General features: G+C 39.1%; 1 protein-coding gene across 3 annotated transcripts in view; it reads left to right on the forward strand.

Annotated features, from left to right (window-relative positions):
• KRAS (KRAS proto-oncogene, GTPase) overlaps positions 1-19842 on the forward strand; it is a 24436-nt gene continuing 4594 nt past the window's right edge. Inside the window, exons 1-5 of one of the 3 annotated variants that reach the window (XM_019006689.2) lie at positions 1-159; positions 1127-1249; positions 6713-6891; positions 8612-8771; positions 14812-15474. In XM_019006689.2, the coding sequence (XP_018862234.1) occupies positions 1139-1249; positions 6713-6891; positions 8612-8771; positions 14812-14931 (570 nt within the window). In that variant the 5' untranslated portion in view covers positions 1-159; positions 1127-1138 and the 3' untranslated portion in view covers positions 14932-15474. Of the gene's footprint in view, positions 160-1013; positions 1250-6712; positions 6892-8611; positions 8772-14811; positions 15475-19842 lie in introns of those variants that run through there. The other 2 variants (XM_015627946.3, XM_015627947.3) reach the window with 2 other exon arrangements.

The following is a 19842-nucleotide window of genomic DNA, read 5'->3' on the forward strand; positions in this document are numbered from 1 at the left end:
CCTGCCCGTCCCCCGCCATTTCGCACCGGGACGGGAAGGGAAGGGAAGGGACGGGACGCGACGCCAGGCGGAGAGGGAAGGGAAAGGAGAGAAAAGGAAGGGACGCGACGCGACCCGGCCACGGTGGGTGCCGGGAGCTCCCGTGGCACGGCCAGCCAGGTACCGCCTATCCCCACCCCGCCGAGTCGGGGCGACCCTCTTCCTTCCTTCTCTCCTTCCCCGCTTTCCCTTCGAGGTGGGAAGTGCAGCCGGCGCCCCTTTTCTCCCCCATCGCCGTTCCCCCTCCCGTCCCCCTTTCCCTCTCCTATCCCGCACCCCCGCTGCTCCCGCCGGCATCCCCCTGAGCCGCATTCCCGGTCCTTCCCGGCGGGAGGGGACAGGTGGCCAACGCCCTGCGGGACCCGGCGCTCGCCCGAGACATCCCCCACCCCTCCCTGAGCCCTCATGGATTTATTTCCCCCCCCCACCTTTTCTCCCAAATCCTTAAACCCGGAAAGTTGGGGCGGCGCGGGCGCGGCGCTGGCAGGGGCAGAGGGAGCCGGGGCGGGGCGGGCGATGCCCCGGAGCCGCGGGGGTCCCGCAGGCACGGCTCGCCCGGCAATTAAAAATCAATAAAGCCCACCCTAAACTGTGTAGAGGAAGCCGTGCTCGCCCTGTCTCCTGTCCGGGCACTGGAGGCGCGTTCCCGGCTGTGAGCCCCATCCCGAGGGGAGCTGGGACGCTCCGGGAAACCCGGACGGGCTCTGCGAGGCACCGGGAGGAAGCAGCGAGGAACTAAATCCCTGCACGGATTAATTCCTTGCACGAAATACTCTTTCGGCCTTTCCCGGAATTCAGTGCTTTTAAAATTTATTTAGTGTATTTTTAAAAAAATAATTTTTAAAACTTATTTCGTGTTCTTTAAATCTTTGTGTGACCGCTGCCTGTCGGCCGAGTGCCCGCTCCACATTCCCTGTGTGTGTGTGATATTTGAGGAACAGCATTCCCTCATCCCTTTTTGTCTTGTCTTGCAGGGAGGGAGCTGCTTCCCGGTAATAGAGGATCCTGACGCTGAATGAGAAGGCACCGGCAGCATCCTCGTTAGTGGGAGCCCAGCTCTGCTTAATGTTGGTTTCTTTGTCATCAGGTCTGCTAAAAAATGACAGAGTATAAACTTGTGGTGGTTGGAGCTGGTGGTGTAGGCAAGAGCGCCTTGACAATACAGCTAATCCAGAATCACTTTGTGGATGAATATGACCCCACAATAGAGGTAAACACTTTCATCTCATACTTTTTGTGAGGGGAGATTATCAGTTAATAATGGTTCTTGTTTGCTTTTGGACACTTACCACAAGGACAGGGCTTTATAGTAGAAAGAGCTCAGACATAGATAATGGTCTGCATTGGAGACACAACTGCTGTCTTACTTCTTGATCTGGCTGTGGAACAACAGCTGCAGTAAAAAATTACCAGTTTTGATCAGTTAAAAGCGTGGTGTAAATTGCCATGTATCCTTGGGCAGTTTGGATGCTTGTGTTTAGGATCTCCATGAAAAGTATTTGCAAACTCCCTTGAAAACGCTTGGTGAAACTCTTCATAGCTTTGTGCAACCTCTTAGATGGGACATTTTTCCTTTGATAAGAAGGAATTAAGAAGATAAATTAGTGGTTGTGAAACACCCGTGTGCCAGTCTTTCTCAGCTCCTATCACTGGGATCTGTTTCACACAGGGAGAAATGTGTGTTAGAATGTTACAGTGAATGAAGCAAAAATTGGAGCCTGTTTTGTTTTATTTTTTCTCTGTTTAAACACACCAGTGTGTGTTTTCCTATCTAGAGAAAATGTTACAGCATACCTTCTGGAATGGGTTCTTTGAAATACATGGCTCAGTACCTCAGAGTTTGAAATTGTATTTAAGCTTTAAAAGTTGTGCTGTTTTAAAGGTTTATAATGAGCAGGCAAGCTCTGCTTTTTAAATACAAGAAAAATATCAGTGTTGTCTGCAATCTCCTGTGGATCATTGCATTTAACAACCTCCAACTCTATAAAAGGAGAAATGACACCACAACTTACCCCAGGTTTTTTTATTTTCCCAGCACTGAAGCTCTGCATCTCATGACTTCATTTATATGTTTATCCAGCAAGGCACTTCCAGGCTCACTTGAAGGAATCACTAGGGTTTAAATCTGGGCTTAAAATGGAGACTTGGGAAGTGTGTAGGTAGTGATTTTCAGGGAGATGCAGGCAAGAGGAGCCAGTGCCCCGAGGTGGCACAAATTTCGCGAGGGCCTGAGCGCAAACATAGATGTGTTGACTTGAGGTTGTTTCATGTGCCTGTGTGTCTTACTGTCTGTCTCTTGCATGGCTAGATAACGTCTTGCTTGCAGCGGATTTTGTGACTAGACCTGTACAGAAAAGTGTTTGACTTACAGCAGCAGAGCAACTCTTTCAATTACTAAGATATGAAGTCTTACAATGACAACCTCAAACATTCTCTAAAATCACACAAAACTTGCTGAGAGGAACAAGCCAAATGGGATTTTACCTTTTGCTGTGAAAGGATCTTTGGAGGCTCTTGGTCTTTGATGCTTGTTCATAATTACCTGAGTTTCTCTTAGGTTAGAGGTGTGTTTAAGCACTGCAGAAAGTGCTCTGCAGGTACCATCTTATAAGTTGTCATTGTGTAAACAGTTTAGGAATAGAGAAACTTAAATGCCAATATTCCTGGAGCACTTGAGGGATTTTGCTGTTCAACCAGCTGAGTGATCTGAAGGCCATTAAATAAATTTTTAATGTAAAATAATAAATTGGAAATACAGTTCCTTATAGAATGAACCTGAAAATCCCAGAGCTGTGTCTTTAATTCATGGAATCATAGAATGGTTTGGGTTGGAGGGGACCTTAAAGATCATCTTGTTCCCATGAACAAGGACACCTTCCACTAGACCAGGGTGCTCCAGGTGCATCTGGCCTCGGCTATTTCCAGGGATGGGGCAGCCACAAAGGCAGTGCTGTGGTCCAGAATCCATGTATTCTTCTTTAGGAATGACACCAAATTAACTGGTTATTAAGCAACCCAATAGATTTTGCCAGCGTTCACAGCGTGTCACATGCAGCAGCGTTTATTTCTGCTCCCTTAACAAGTTCTTGTCTACTAGATCCTGTTCTTATCTTGTAAATTCTGAGACCTCGAGGATGGAAACTGTATCTTCCTCCTCCTGGTAACTGGCCTTGTGTGTGCTCACATGTGGGTAAGATATAATTCAGTGCCAACAAGGGCAGGCTGTGATTTGGAGTGGCAAACAAAAATAAAAATTTTGTTTAAATGCTCCCGTTCATGCTTGGGCAGAATCCCACTTGGTTGAGGAGGGTTGGTGATGGTGCTTTCTGTTAGGTGCAGTTGTGATGCTGATAAAAAACAATAGCTGTGGAGTGAGTTTTAGGCAGTATGAGGAGATAAGGCTAAAATTGCCCTGACTGTTAAATAATTAGGATACTTCAGTAATGTCACTACTGTTGTTTGCCACTTACTACTGTTTCTTTCATTGCCATACAGCAAAATACTCCTTTTCCCTGCAGATAGTTAAGCTAAATAGTTTGGGGTAAGATAGAGAAGATAGTTTAATGTTTGTTGTCCATGATATATTTCGTAACTACACAGTTACTGAATAATTCTAAATATTTCCTGTGATTAACAGAATGAAACTACACTTTTAAAATTCTCATGTTTTGAAGACATGGTGCAGCAGAGGAAAAACCACACTAATTACTTAATCACAGGTGCCTTTACAATGTTAATTTTCCTCCTGTTTTTTTGGTGGAATAAACCTAATGATTCAACAGATAACCTGGTTGGAAAATGTCAAATTTTAGGGCCTGCTTGAGTGTTTTATTACTTAAATCTGAGCACAGCAGATGGCAGGGCAAGGGGAGGACTGAAAATGAGTGTTTGGGTGGTTGCAGTTGCTCAGATATCCATGCTTTATGTGTGCTTCACAGTCCAGTGCTTTATTTGAAGGAGATGTCCGAGCAAGGATTTATAGCCAAGTAATTTTAAGTGTTTTATTTTAAATTAAATGGGCAGCAACCATTGTAAATTTGGCGTGAGCAGTTGGGGCAGTGCCCTCTACTGGCCGAGGCTGAGTAAATCTTACTTGAGCTCTCTTGAATTTCTTTCATTTATTAGCATTTTTACACTTTCAGGACATTTCAGCTCTAAATATGTGTCGTCTTTTAAATGTCCCAGAGAAAGAGCAGCTCTCATAGCTGCTTGTCAGAGGTTTTGAAATTGGATTAGCCAAATCCCTCGCCTGATGTAGGAATACTGATATTTAAGTCCGTGTTCTTAAATGACCTGTGCCCTCCTGAAACAAGCACCAATATTTAGTAATAGCTTAGTCTCAGGAGCTGCGATATTTTAGCATTAAATCTCTGGTATAATGGAGTTTTGTGGAGTAATAATTACTTGCCTAGATGGGATTTATTAAGCACTGTGGTTTTTTTTAGCTAAATTCCGTACGTAGTGTAAAGCTGAGATTTCAGATCACATTTTCTTATCAGTGCTTGGGAGCAGATGGAATTATTACTACTTTAACATAATTCTTGCTGTTTTTTATGATTTACAAAAGGCCAGTAAAAGCAGGTTAAGCGATCAATGAAATTTTTGGTAGTTACATACTGTATACTGGGGAGAAACTGGAATTTCACATATGAAGCTGGGTAGGAATCAGGAATTAATTTTCTAGTTTACATTATTTCTAGTTTGCATTTTGTTTTTACTTAATAGCATCAAATGTGATTTAAGGTTTGATGTTTTGGAAGGGGGAGAGGAAAAAAGACCAAAAATCAAAGTATTTATTTTTTCACTTGTCTGGAAATCATAAGCTTCAATTTTCTCTCCCACATCTTTCTTTTTCTTCTGCTTTAAATCCCCTCAATAGGTAGTCGTAAAGATTTTCTCCCCAGAAGTGGCAAAGCAACTTACCACCTCAAAATAGTAATTTTTGTATCTGTGCTGTGTTTTATGCTGGTGTGTCTTTGCTGCTACTGCTAACATGGTAGGCAGTTCTTAAAAGCAATTCTTTTCTCTTAAAAATTATTTTCTTTGATGAAAATTACTTGAAGCTTTTGTTTAGAGCTCAGTTGAGCTGTAAAAGGACTTCCCTTTGAAGTCCTTAAGATGGAAAGGAATAATACAGGCTTTTCAAGAACTGCTTTTCATATTTTTGAACTAGCAGTCAAATTGCAAGAAGAGAAAATGCAAGCTTTGTAAATATGTCTGGTATGATAAAAGTTCTGCTAGTACAGTGATAAAGGTATCCTGGGACATGGGGGATCTGCTCTTGAATAGCAGTATTGGAATGAAGGTGAATCCTTAGGTTTGGGAAGTTTTTGTCATTTTTTTACCCTTTAAGCAGCAAGATAGAGTATTAACTTTATTTTAAAACACGTCAGAGCTTGTGTGTTTCTCAGCTGTATCAATATTTGAACATGTTTATACGTTTCTGAAGTAACTTACCTGCTTCTTACCTGAACATTGAATTTGCCCTTTTGTGAAATAAATAGTCCCAAAATCATGTTGGAGGCAAACTTTTGTTTTAAAGGTAAACAGTAAGTATTGTTTTACCCGATATCGTGAGCCTTAATGACATTTAACAGTAAATGTGAGATTACAGAGTTGGTTTAGTTTAAAATACTGTCTTTTTACAATTCTCTCCTGATTTTTTCTTAGCATGAGCAACAGGAAAGAATAGAGTCTTTTGTAAAATTACAAATGGATTGAGTATCCTAAGAGTAGGTGTACTGTGCCCAAAAATGAGTAGAAAGTTTGTTCTGAATTCACCTTGCAGCTGGCTAGAATTGCAGTTTTAATTCTTTAATTCCCTTCCCAGTAGCTTAGTTTCACTCCTGTATAGTGTGAGAACAGCAGCAATATTGTGTTAATCTCTGGCTAAGGAAGCTGAAAGGTGATATCAGGAGCTTGTGTTTTTTAACAAATAAACCTGTTATTTGTTACAAGAGCTGCTTACTGGGAATAATTCATGGTGCTGGTTGATGACACCTTTTCTAAACTCACTGCCGTGGCTTTATTTCAAGCACAGAGATGTTTCTAGAAGTTATTTGCCATGTAATGCTCACCTTCTCACTGCTAAAGCTGTGTACTCAGAGGCCTGGCACCAAAACAGGGATGTAATAAAATCTAGCTGGTGGGACTTCGTACAGATTTTAGCTACTTGAGTCAGTGACCTGAAAGCTTTGATTTGATAGCATTGAAATAATTTGTTCTGACATCTCTGTGAACCAGCCCATCAGGGTTTTAATATGGCTTTGTTGGTCTGTCCTGGCTGAAAAGCTTGAATTTCAAATATATCAGCTCAGCTTTGATAACTTAATAACAGATACCATTATACACACCTGCTAAGGCATGCAAAACAGATTTCCTGCCCCAACTGAAGGCTTTGTATTCTTCACTTCCTTTTCAGTGGCAAAGGTTTTTTTGGAGTTGTCTTACTCGTGCGTTCTTTCTGGATTATTATTTTGTGCATTCTTGTAGCATAGAATGAGGGGCAAATTGTAGTTTAAAAAAGAAATTAGTAGACTGAGTAAATTTAAGCACAGTCAAACTTTTTCAGTCCTTCTTCTTGCTAGTAAATAATACGATTCTCTCTGGATTTACTGATGTTCAAAACCTTACCTGCTTGTGGTTAACCAAGGTTTATTTTTTATTTTCCTAGGATTCCTACAGGAAGCAAGTAGTAATTGATGGAGAAACCTGTCTCTTGGATATTCTTGATACAGCAGGTCAAGAAGAGTACAGTGCAATGAGGGACCAATATATGAGAACAGGGGAAGGCTTCCTGTGTGTGTTTGCCATAAACAATACAAAGTCTTTTGAAGATATTCACCATTATAGGTGTGTATGTGAAGAGATAATCCACCAGTTTTTGTCTTAGGTGGGCAGGGGGCTTGTTCTTCCTCTGAATAATACAGTGGTCTGTCATGAAATAGGAAAAGTCTGAAAATTAACAATATTGCAATTTATTTGTGCGTCTGCTATCTAGAATTTTGGGTAATCTGAAAATCTGCTTTGCTCATAAATGAGGTGTAAATTATTGTGATTTAGTATTCTGAGTCAAGACAAAGATAAATTCTGTCCATTCCATTGATAAAATTGTTTGCTAAGATGGAAAAACAGTAGCTGTTGTAATTGTACAGACAATAATGTCAATTGCTAGTTTTGTTTGGGACTGGAAGGGAAAATACCTGGAGAAGAATAACCTGTGTGAGCCCTGATGCCTGAGAAGGACGGACACAAAAAAAAAACAAAGCTCAAATATGACAGTAAATACCAACCTGATATTATTTTTTTTCATATTATCTTCTTTTAAATAATTAGTTAAGAATTCCACACACTTTCTTTCTCAGCTACACTAATTTAGAAATAGCTTTGGTGATTACCATAGCAGATTATTTATAACTTAGTACCTTACTGTTACCCTGTATTCTCCCTGGGTATTCTATTAGAAGCCAATGAAATTCCCACCAAAGATCACTGAGTGAATCAGCATCAGCCTAAGGTTAGTCCCAAACGTGTTAATCTACCCACAGTTAGGTAATAATAATATTATTAATAATAATAGTAATCATAATAGTATAATATCACAGATGGGTTTCCTGTGGGTTTAGAGGAGGAAGGGAAAAAGGCAAGAAAGATGTTGGTGTAAGGGGAAGCAGGAGCAGTGAAGTTTTCATGAGGAATTTTTGTTTTTAAGGAGAGTTGTAGATTTGCTTAAGACCTTCACAGTTTCTTTCAGAGAGTGTTGGGTGTTGACTGCCGGAATCTCTTCTGTGCATTGACAGACCTGTGGGTGACCTTCCTTGAGGTCTCAAGCCTCAACTGGCTTGAGGCTGAACAATCATAAAGAGCTGGAAACAGTGTCTATATTAATTAAGGAGCATATTTGGGAAGACAGAAGTAATGAAATCAATGATGTTTATTCAAGATTCTTCACAAGTACATCTAGCATCTTTCAAGATGCTTTCTAACTAATGCTTGAAAGGACTCCTACCAAATTTCTCACTGTAGAGAGCCAGACTAGTGGTCTATTTTAAACCTCTTAAGTGCAGATTTTTTAATGCTGTCTTTAATTAAAGAACAAAATAAAATTACAACCTCCCCCAAAACCAGAACAAAATCAAGGCAGCAGACATAGAGCTTTTGGCAGTGTTTTGGCAAATGAATTGAACATTATGAGTGTTGAATATAAGAGGTAAGTAGCAAGATTAATACCTGAGCTTCTTGAGCTTATTCTGGTATTATCTGTTAAAAAGTTAAAAAAAAAAAAAAATTTAAAAACCCCAGTGTAATGACATCAATATCTATAGTAGTTTGTAAAATGTTAGGCTTTTGGTTGGTTGGTTTGTTTTTGTTTAGAACGATGATAAACTTGATGGTGACAGGATTGATCAATTTATTTTTTAGTGTCTTCCAATAGTGCATGTACAGTAGATTAACATAAGGACTGATGTTTGATTCTGTTAATTTAATGTTATAAAATGTTTTTAAATCTACCACATAAACTATTAATATTAATACTTATTAAACACAATCTTTTCTTTTTCTTTGTTTTTAGGGAACAAATAAAGAGAGTTAAAGACTCAGAAGATGTCCCAATGGTGCTAGTAGGAAACAAATGTGATTTGCCTTCCAGAACAGTAGACACAAAACAAGCTCAGGATTTAGCAAGAAGTTATGGAATTCCTTTCATTGAAACATCAGCAAAGACAAGACAGGTAAAGCTCAAAACTTCCCAGATGCAAAGGCAGAGCTCTCACCTGAATTACCATAATGTTAATTATTCCAGGCATTGACATTTGTTTGATCATATCAATGGATGCATTTCTGCAGATTTGAAATTCTTGGGGTGTTGCTTTTTTCTGTCAACTTGCTTCTAATTGGTAATTGTTTATTGATGAGTGAGTGATTGATTGGCTTCAAGTGGGCAGACTGGAAGTGAGACCTGGCCTGCTGTTGCTCTCCTCTGTCAGGTTGTTGCAGCATTCTTAACCTTATGAGAGGTTTTAGTAGAATAAAAGCACTTCTGCTTAGAGGTGAAATGCTTTTTTTTCCCTCAGCAAGAGGATTAAACAGACAAACAGTTAATTAGTTTATTCTGTTTTAAGTGTTTTCATTAATAACAAAGGAATAACAAGGAAATAAATTTCCTTAAGGCATTGATTCTCTAATTAGGGGGACATGCTTGATACACCTAAGCAATTGACCTTCAGGCTATGTCTGAAATTCCTGAATTATATTTTTTTTTGTAGAATGATACTTTTCCTAAGACTTCACAGCTCACTGTTGGTTTGTTGTAGCTCACTGGTCCTTTCAGTGCCTCTCTTGGGCTGAGAGAGGATGCAGGTGCCAGAGTGGCACATCTGAGATTTCAGGAGAAGAGAAGCTCTGGGTAGAGGTGGAACTGGTTCAGTACTTCTGGAAGAAAGCAATCTTGAAAAATACTGGTTGGTGGTTTGTCTTTTAAGAGCTGAGATTGTGCTGTCAGTACAAATTAGATCAGGCCTGAGTGGCTCCTACTCTGCATAATCAGAAGTGTTATGTGCAGGAGTTCAGAAGGTAAATAAGGGCAGAATGCTGCAGTTTGAGTAACTGCTCAGAATTTCTGTAGAGATTCAGCTACATCACTTGGCAGAATTTCCTCATAGTTTGTAAGGTGTTTTTGGATCTGAGAAGAGAATATTTTATTCGTGCAAATTTGCTCCACCCACCCACCCAAGGTTTTGACAAGTTGAAACATGGGCTAATTAGTAAAACTTCACAAAGCAGTGCTAACTTCTAGTAACAAAGAAAGTCTCTGTTAGGTAGGATTTAAAAAACCAAAGCAGAATTGCCAAATTTGAATGACTGACAATAAATTAGGCCACACGACTGTGCTGAAGAAGGGGGCATACAAATGGACTGAATGACAGTGGCTTTGTTTGGAAGGTGCTGTATTAGTGGCTGTCATGGAGATAGGAGGGTGAAAAAATAACTCGGAAATTATATTTAAAGTTTGAAACAATAGAAGTGCTGCACCAACATCTAGGTTTTACTTTGTTCAGTCTGTCTTATACAGCAACAGGTTTTTCTGGGGAAATACTCTTTTGCATAGCTACCTCTGTTAAATGGGGTATTTTAAAATAAAGATGCCCAACAGACTGTTTAGAGCCTGTTGGATTTGAAAAGTTGGCACCACTAGTGATGGCTGCTGATTCTTTCCCAGTGCAGAGCATGTTGTGCTATGAAACTCCTTCATAGGATGCCGTGTAAATAAAATATTTTTGGGAAGATAAAAGGGCATTGGAGAAAGAACTGCAATTTAATTATAGCAGGAGGATCTAAATTTTAGTGTATGTGGTTGTATATACATGTGTGTGTATGTGCATGGAATGATTTTTCAGTCACTCTTGCATATTTATAAATATGTATATATATACACACACACCTTCAAAATTAATTTTTAATTAGGGGATTCAGACTGTTTTGTGACCTGCATATGGCACATGGGCTATAGTTTTATTCTCTCTTTGTTTAAAAGTCAATATATAAATAAAACTCTGGTCCTCTCTGTCCTCATGGAGAACTTCCAAATATGAACAGGTGCAGCTGGTGGTCTTCTAGAGCCCATGGGAAGTCTTCCATGAATCTTTTGAAGTAGGAACCTTCTTTTCCGTTCCTGTCCTCATCTTCCACCACATGGAAATACCATCACTAATGCCCTGCTGAAAGGCACCATTTTCCTGCCTCTGCCCTTTCCTGTACGCAGTTCTGCTGGAGCTCAGAGGGAATCAGAAATGTTTCTGCAGAAGGAAACTATGAAGGTGGAAATGGGAGGGAGTTGACAGAATAGACTTTTTTGATTGCCAAGACAATTTTTTTAAAAGGATGGCACGGCATGCTCGTGTAGGGTGATATCTCAGCTCAACTAAGTCTTTAAGATTTTCAAAACTTCTCAGGCAAGGACAGAAAATAGAAGAATATTGAAATGAAGTACAGAAATAAGTTGTTCCAGAGGTTAGCATGTTTGGGTTCTGACTGAGAATAAAGATGCAAACTTCAAGTCACAGCAAGAAGATTGTGTTTTAAGCCAAATCCCTCTGTGAATTTTCAAACAAAATACTGAATTCATCAGTGAAACCTCGCTTCAGAGGGCCCTACAACTTGAATATAAGTCTACAGATTATTAATATTTTCAATAAGACCACTGACTGAAATCAGTACAATGTAATTTATGAAAAATTGTGATAGTCCTGTTTCTGAATGTAAGCAAGTGGCAGTACTGGTGGTTTTGTAAGGCCATGAGCATTTACTCATCCTTTCACAGTTCTTATGGAGAAGGGGATGAATGGTTTAGGTTTATTTTGATTGCTGATTTTGCTTTTCTCTGTTTGACATAGGCTTTATATTCAAGTTCTTCCCTGTCTACATGAGCATGTAGTTCCCAATATTATCTATTATTGATAATCTCAATGAGAGATGAGCAACAGACTTCATTTATCCCCACCAAAGCTGCACCTGCCATTCTTTATTGGGCTTCCCCTTGCCTGGGAGTTACACAGGGAAATGCTGTAAGGCCAAACCACCCCAATGTGGTTTGACTGTTGGGCTTTGTTTCCCTTGGAACATTTCAGCTTTCTTGCTGGTATTAGATTCACAGGAAAAGCAGATGAATGAGAATTATTGCAAGCATAGTAAAGTGTTTCCCAGAGCTTGAGGTCTCATTATTTAGAATATGCTTAAACACACTTTTGAAGTGTGTAATGAAGAAGTTGACCTAAATCACCAGAACACTGTTAAAAAAAGCATTTTGGTTATTTCAGCTTATACAGTGGGTTAGGCCCCAGCCTTGTGCTCAAACTAAATTGAGAACCTGTGCCTGATCTGGTGAAGTAACTGTGGCAATATTTACAGAAATTCATTTCTACATCTCTACATCTCTTAAAATTTATGGCTAACTGTTTGCTTGAACCATTTTTAGGGGTTTGTCATATCTGTTTCATGACACTGTATTACTCCAAGCCATTTTTAATCCAGTTCTTCTGTACAGGTTTTATCTTAAAGCATTGTTTTCAATGAGTTTTAACTTGGTCAGACTTTTTACACAGGGGGTTGAGTTTTTTCATGTACCTTCTCTGTTGTAAGGTAGAACATTTCTGGAAAAGCTTAGTCCTCCCCCAGGGACAAAGCTCCAAGGGAAGAAAGTTTTGGTTGCTTTTAGGAGATCAGCTGTGATCAAGTGTTTAAGGATGGGAACAAAACAGTTTTGGGTTGTCAGGGCTAATTTTCATTAGGTTCCTTTAGGCACTACAGAAGTGGAACTTGTGAAAATTCCTGTTTGGGTCTGTGTTTGAAACAGCCTTCCTTTGCACATGGTCATATTTTAAATGGAGTGTTTGGCTGTCATTCAGGAGGCAAAAGCACCTCGAAAACATTGCCTCAAGGTCCTGAGTTCCTCAGGCTGTTTAGAAGTTTTGAAGTTTTTAGTAACTGCCAAAGGCTATTTTTGCTTCCAGCTCTGACAGCTAGAAGAACTGGTTAGTCCCAGTTTATATATATGGTCATTGCTTATTGAAGGAAAAAAATACTAGAGAGTCTTGAATTGGTATTAAAATTACTTAAGTTTGTAGGATTGGCATCTGGCTCTTTAAAATGTCACCTTGTGCTAATGATATAAGCAAATATGTGTCTGTACAGATTTTCTTTCAGAATAATCTCTTTCAGCAGGGTTCATAAGTCTATTCTTGGTGGTGGCAGTAATAGCAATTTCTTTTCTCACTCTGTATTTCTCCATCTCTCTGCATTGCTAAAGCAAATTACAGCTCCTACTGGTGATGGGAAAGTTGGCAATAAATGTTGACTCAACAATTGTTACCTAATTTTTCATGTGAAAGCTCCATAATCAAATTACATCTTTCTGCTGCAAAACAGTAGATTTGCAAAAATGTTGATCCTTGTACAGCCTGTGCTTTGGCACATAGCAGCTGATCAATGTTTGCTGTTCCCACTTCAGAAAGAAACTTCCATTCCTTCCAGAAAAAACATGGAAGTATGAGCTTTACTTGGATTTTGCCTGTTTTAGTGGCTTTCCTTACGTTTTGCAACCTGTCAGACCTGGAATGTAAGACTTGGCCATTCTTGACTGCATCCTAAGAGGGCACATTATGTCTCTACAGGGAAGTACAATCCAAAAAATAAACCTAATTCATTTAATCTTCAAATTGAAGAGGCCGTAGTTCAGAAGAACCCTCAGATAAGCAACAGTGTGTTAAAGGTAAATGTTCCATGTGATAACCTTTGGCACAGGTCATGCAAAATGACCCAGTAATTGTGGCAGTAAATGCTGGCTGGCTTTTCAGTTATTCAGTGCATAATACGAAAATGGAAAGAGAATTTATGGAAAATCTGCCAAATAAAAGCCCAGACTGTCCATTGGTAGTAATAAAGTTTTGGGGCTTAAGCAGTTGTGCTGCTTACCACAATCATCAGTGTGTCCTGGCTTTATTTCCAAATGATGAGTTTGTTATTAAACTAACAGCCCTTTTGATCTGATCGAGGAGACAAGTACTGAGATTGATAGTAAGGCACAGGAGAGATTTGCTCTCCCCTTCAAAAGCTGCAGTGGAACATTTTTCATCTTGTTCTAATAAGAACATCCTCAGAGATTGATATAAATCATGAAATTTATTCACAGATAGGCTAATTTTGAACTGTTATAACTTAGAGCTGGTGCTGTTTCTCTTTATATTGTATTTGGTTAAAGATGTCTTCAGTCTCCATACATTTTTTTTTTTAATGCTTGTGGTGTCATATCCAAGTGGCCTAAATGCAGAGCTGCAGAAAAGTAAGGTGTGGGACTGGAGAAGTAAAACATGTAGCTCTGTGTCATCCCTAGAACTCATGAGGAACATTCCTGCAGCAGATTAAAATCTGAGCAGCAGAACTTCACAGATTGTTTGCATTTAGTTGTTGTTATGGGACCCTCCTGGTTGTGGAGTCTGGCCCGGAGGAACAGATCAGGTGTGTCTTGTTGATGTACAAAGATTTTAAAGATTACAAAACTGAACATTTGCTGCCATGGCTCAGATACCACTTTTCCTAAATTAAATAACACAGTGCTTGTTTCACAAAGTTAGTAGCTTTAAAAACAACACTGCCCCAAATTTAGGATTCTTAGAAAATTCTATTTCTTTATAACCACTTTTGAAATCACCTGGATGAACTTTTTTAATACTTTGTTGGCTTGATCCATGGATTTTTGCAGTTTCCCTTCTTGCATAAAGAAGAGGCTTGCTTTTCTTTGCCCAAACAGTAACGTGTTCTCAGCTTTCCTCAAAACTGCAAGTGGGTGCTTTAACTATGTGTGTAGCCCCTAGTTCACAATCTGTTAAGGTTTTGTGCCTCCTGCATACATCCATGCCCACAGAAATGTGGGAATAGTTCAGTAACACAAGCAGTATCATTTTCAGCAATGGAAGAAAGTAAGTCTTACTCTTTTTTTTGCCCAACGTTACTATGCACAAAAGAAAAGCAGGGCTTGAAGTGTAGATATTCACAATAATTGGTAATCAATAAATGTTGAATTAAGCTTGAATTAAGTACTTATCAAGCAGCAGATGAGCAATCCCAGCATTTTAAATACATAAACCCATTTACTTTTCTCAAGTAAAGCTCATAATTTCAGTGGTTTTGTTGTGATTTATTCCCCTTCCATGGGTGTCCCATCTTGTCTCAGTCATTAACAAAGCGATTTTTAAGGAGTTGTGTTTTACAATGCAGAGAGTGGAGGATGCTTTTTATACATTGGTGCGAGAGATCCGACAGTACAGAGTGAAAAAAATCAGCAAAGAAGAAAAGACTCCAGGGTGTGTGAAAATTAAAAAATGCCTTGTAATGTAACAGGGTAAGTTTGTAATGTACCAGGGTAAGGGTTGCGAATCACTTGCCAAAATAAAACTGATTGAGGGTATCTTGCCAATCAGACGTTTTGTGGCTAATCAATGACACAATTTCAGATATAAAACCAATCACATTTCAGTGTCCTGAATATGGATTTGCTTTGTTTCATGGGGTTTTGATAAATGGAATAACAAAAAGTCTTTGCCACATGTTGAATTCTCCAGCTGGGAAATGGAGGGACCATTCTGAGTGGGAAGAAGTTAGGAGGAAGTTTTATTAGGAATATATTGCAGATGCTGTTGAAGTGAATATTGGCTGAAGCTTCAGGCTGATGAACTGGGAGGAAATGATTATAGCACTTAGAAGTCCTCCTCAGGTTCAGAAATAGGAGGTTCCTAATCCAGCAAAATAGTATTTGACTGGTGTACAGGATTTCTTAATTCTCAGGCCCTTCCTTATGCCATGCTATTTTTTCCTTGTTCTTCCCCAGCTTAAAAAATGTAACCTTACAATTTCCAGGATTTTTTTGTGCAATTACAATGCCGTGAGTCATACAGATTTGGACAAAATAGGGTTTTACCTATTTTTGAGAGCCTTTACAAGAGGTGGGGGTTGAGCAACAGTGAAGGAACACTGGAGGAGAGAGGGGGCTAAGCCAAAGCCAACAAGAATGCAAGAAAAAACCCCAATACCCAAATTCTCACAAAATCTTTTTTTTAATCTATATATTGCACTGTTAGAAAAAGGGGAGGAGGTGAGGACAGAAGAAGCTGGTGTGGAGGAAGTACATGTCTAAATCACTTCCAGGGGTTTTTGAACTATTGGAGCAGCCCCTTGCAGATATTCCTATCCCATTAATTTTCTACCTTCTATTGCACTATTTCAGAGAGTAAGTTGTTACTCGTTATATACTTGCCCAACTGGAGGACGACCTGGAATGACCCATTTTGTAAAAGAAAAACTGTTCATTTTTCAAGGTGTGTGTTTGTACTTCAGAATATGTGGCAGAGAAGTAGTAGAATTTGGCTTGTGTCCTCCAGAGACTCACACTGTGGGAATATTCTTCTCAGTGAGGGGGTTTTGTTCTCTTTCTGGGGAAGAAATTTTGATTCATACCAGTTTTTAATAGATCTGCTCAGGCCTGTTAGTCTCAGCTTTTAAGTGATGAATGACTGTTCAGAGGTAATTATTTAGTTGGTTTTTTTTTTTTCCTAAAGAAAATGATGGAGTCCACTTTCCTGGAGATGTTCAGGAAATGATTGTATGTCACTTAATGTCATGACGTAGTTGACAAGTTGCTGATAAGTTAGACGTTGGACTTGGTGCTCTTGGAAGTCTTTCCTGACATTAATTATATGATTCAATCACTTTGTGGTACTCTTTGCATCACAGGTTTCCTTTGCAAGAAACTGGAAGCTTCAGTCATGAAGCTCCCTAGTCTTGCATCCAAATATTACCAAAATTGATGCCATCAAAACACCTTGTGTAATCCTTCCCTGCCTATCAAAAACAACAGAAGCTGGGCAAGGTGACTTTTGATGAGAGCATTAGAAATTAAATTGCTTAAGCCCTGTAGCCTTCTGGAAATCAACTTTTTAGGAACTTGATGTGTTACTGTTATAACCATACCACAGAGTAGAATTATTTTGTTTTATACTGGGACTTTAAAGATTCTGAGATCTGTCTGCTTTCCCTTCCTGTTGGGAGAATGAGAATAGGATGGGAGGAATTGTGGTTTTCAGTGGAAGGATTTTTGCAGATTGCAGAGTTCTTGTTTATGTCTCAGTGAACACATGTTTTCTTTCTACCAGCTTCCTACTTTCTGATGATGATGTCCAAGAGAAGTATTTTTGGGGGATTTTGCATCTTTTTTTCCAGTGAGGGAAATCTTTTGTCAGCAGTGGATATTGTTGACTTTTGGATGTTTGTTGTTGTGTTTTCTTTTTTTCCCTGCACCCTGTTTAGAAAATAGTGTTGGATCTAAGGCTCTTGAACTTCAGGAGTCTGCTTAGAAAAGGAATCATTTGCCTTTATTCCCAAGTGAATTCTACATGGTATTGATATGCTTTTTCAGCAATTTTTTATTTAGAGAGTTAAGCTGGAGGAAGCACACTCCAAAATTATTATGGCACAGCTGTAGCTCAGTAGTGATTTGAGTGAAATGAGAAGTCTGATGTTTAACCCAGCCTGGTTTGTTTTACTTTCCAGTCAGTAAAAGAATGTATTATTTCAGTGTGATGTGTAGTAGGTGATTAAGGAGAGCAGCACCTCATGGTGTGAACCTTACAGCTGGGATTTTAGACTTCAGAAATACTCATTGTAACACAGACTGCAATGATAGTATTCCATGAATAATCAAGTTGGACTGTTCAGAGTGTTTTTCTCCCTCTTGGAATATTGTTTATCTTCTTGCTGCCTGTGGGATGCCTTCTTAAGTTATATTAATCTTCCACAAGGAAACTGAAAACTTTGACTACCCAGACTGCCATGAACTGCTGATGCTTTCCAAGAGTTTCATTCCTTTGGCTGTTATTCAGTAAAGCAGAAAGGACAGAACATCTTTTGCTCAGCTAGCAGGGAGAAATCTCTGAAACTCCATGTGAAATCCTCAAAATAACTCTTTTTTTTTTTATTTTAAGCATCAGATTTTTGAAATAAAAAGCATGCTACATGCAGACATCTAGATTATATAATCTGGGTTGAGCTGGGTTAATAGGAAAAAGTTTGAGTTAGAAAAGTTCTAGATTTGAATTTAAAAATGCCTAAGTCCTTGATTAAACTGCAATTTAATGGTTTCCTTCCATAGTACTGCAGAGGTGTACAAATAACTTCTGTTCCTCGCAGCTGACACATGTGTATGTATATATGCATTCTATATTAAAAAAATACAAGAAAGAACTACAAATTAGAAATTTTGTAAGGGTTATTTTTGGGACAGGGATTTTAAGGAATTCCAAATTCCTTATGAATTTGGTGTTTGTTATTGCCAGCCAGGTTCATTGCTCAGTCTCACGTATGCCTGTGGTGGTGCAGCCACACCTCCAGACTTTTCTGAAGCCGTGGGTCCATGTGGGGCTCCAAAAGCAAACTTGTAGCCAGGAGCAGGCTGTTCCTGTGGGATCAGTTCTGTTGTTTCTGTTCCCTCTGCCCTTTGGAAGAACAAGGGCCAGGAGCAAGGCCTGTCAGTGCACTTTTAGTGAGGCTCTGGGGTTTAGTTCTGAGTCTGCACGGGGAATTGTGAGTTTCTAATCTAAGCCTGAATTTAAAGCTCTCATTCAGTACCTCTTAACTTCCCCGAAGGCTTGCACACAATAAGTGCATTGTCAGAGGGAGGAAGGTCAGCTGCCTGCAGTCCCTTCCTACTGAAAGAGCTGACTGGAAAGGTTGGGAGTCTTTGATCTCACAGCATTGATGCCTTTAGGGACCTTCTGGAGACAGTATCCACTACTTAGATTTAAAATTTAATGGGCAGGCTGAAAAGTGAAAGACCTTACCTTGTGTTCTCCACTTCTGACTCACAATTGGTCTAAGCACAGTTTTGTATGTCATGTTCTGTTAATGACCTGAATTGAACATGAATTGTGGCAGGACCAAACATAATCAATAATTAGTGAGGCTTGGTCTGCAAAGATGTAAATAAAAGGATGAAAGCCAGGTCAGTTCTGTAACCTGATCTGGTGAGAGGTGTCCCTGCCCACAGCAAGAGCTTGGAATGAGATGATCTTTAAGATCCCTTCCAACCCAAACCATTCTATGATTCTGTGTTGCAGCATGTGCTGTATTTAAAAGATACTCATCTTACTAGGTAGAAAAAAAAATTTCAGCCTTGATTGGGAAGTCGTGTGTTTAAAGGATCATGATTGTATCTGGGTATTACTTTGTACAAGTTATTTTCTCTGCATATATTTTAAAACAAGTTTAATGAGGGAGGATTTTTGTTTGAAGACTTAAATTGCAGTTTTTAGGTGTGTCTGATTTGAAGGCACCAACTGAAAGCCAGTTCTGAAAGGTGGTTCTATAAGGCAGTGTGAACAGTCTTGGGCAGAGGTTGTTCTTACATGGTTCTTGTGTTTGAAGTATGAAACTGTTGTTTTGTCTGTTGTGATTGATTCTTAGTGTTGTCCTCCCCCTTCTTAATACTGAGACCTCCAGTGGAATCATGAACTGTTGTTCTATACCATTTTCCTATTTGAACATTGCTACATATTGTCTATGTGCATTAATGCTGAAGCTGTAAACAAAATAAACTAGTTCTCTCCAAAGTAATATGAGGTATTTTTAATTTTCCAAAAACTAATGAGTGACCTGACCTTTTGCAGAAGTAAGGCTATTTTCCCACTAGGCATCCATTTTACATTGGCCAGCAATGCCTCAAAATGTAGAACAAGTTGTTTGCATGGTCTTGTAATATGCAAAAGTGTGCTATTAATATTGAGAGATACACTGCCAAGGACTTTGAACATCAGTTGTGTGTAAATCTTTTATGAACTTGAAGGTTTTAAATAAATTTAGCTTATACTGAGTGCTGCTTTTTAAGTGAAGCTATTTCACACTTCCCTGTTGTTTGGACTTTTCATATTAAGTTTCATCACCACTTGGAGTTTGGCTGAACCATTAACAAATTAGGTGATTTTTGGCTTTTTGTTTTTTCAGAGTTCACTTTCAGTTCTTTACTGAAATAGGAATAGAGGAGGAAATGCAATGTTATTTTGTTTTTGGCAGCTTGAAGGCAAACTCATATGGCTGAATTTCTAGATCCAGTTCTATACTGATGCATTTGGCTGCTGTAAAACAGGAATATTTCTCATCTATCTAAAAGATATAAAGAGTAAGGCAGGAAAGAATCAAGAAAATTTTTATCTTAAAGCTTTTATAACTGCCTGTACTCAAATTATTAGATGTAAAGGCAGA

Source organism: Parus major, chromosome 1A, assembly GCF_001522545.3.
Source record: "Parus major isolate Abel chromosome 1A, Parus_major1.1, whole genome shotgun sequence".
Classification (NCBI taxonomy): Eukaryota; Metazoa; Chordata; class Aves; order Passeriformes; family Paridae; genus Parus; species Parus major.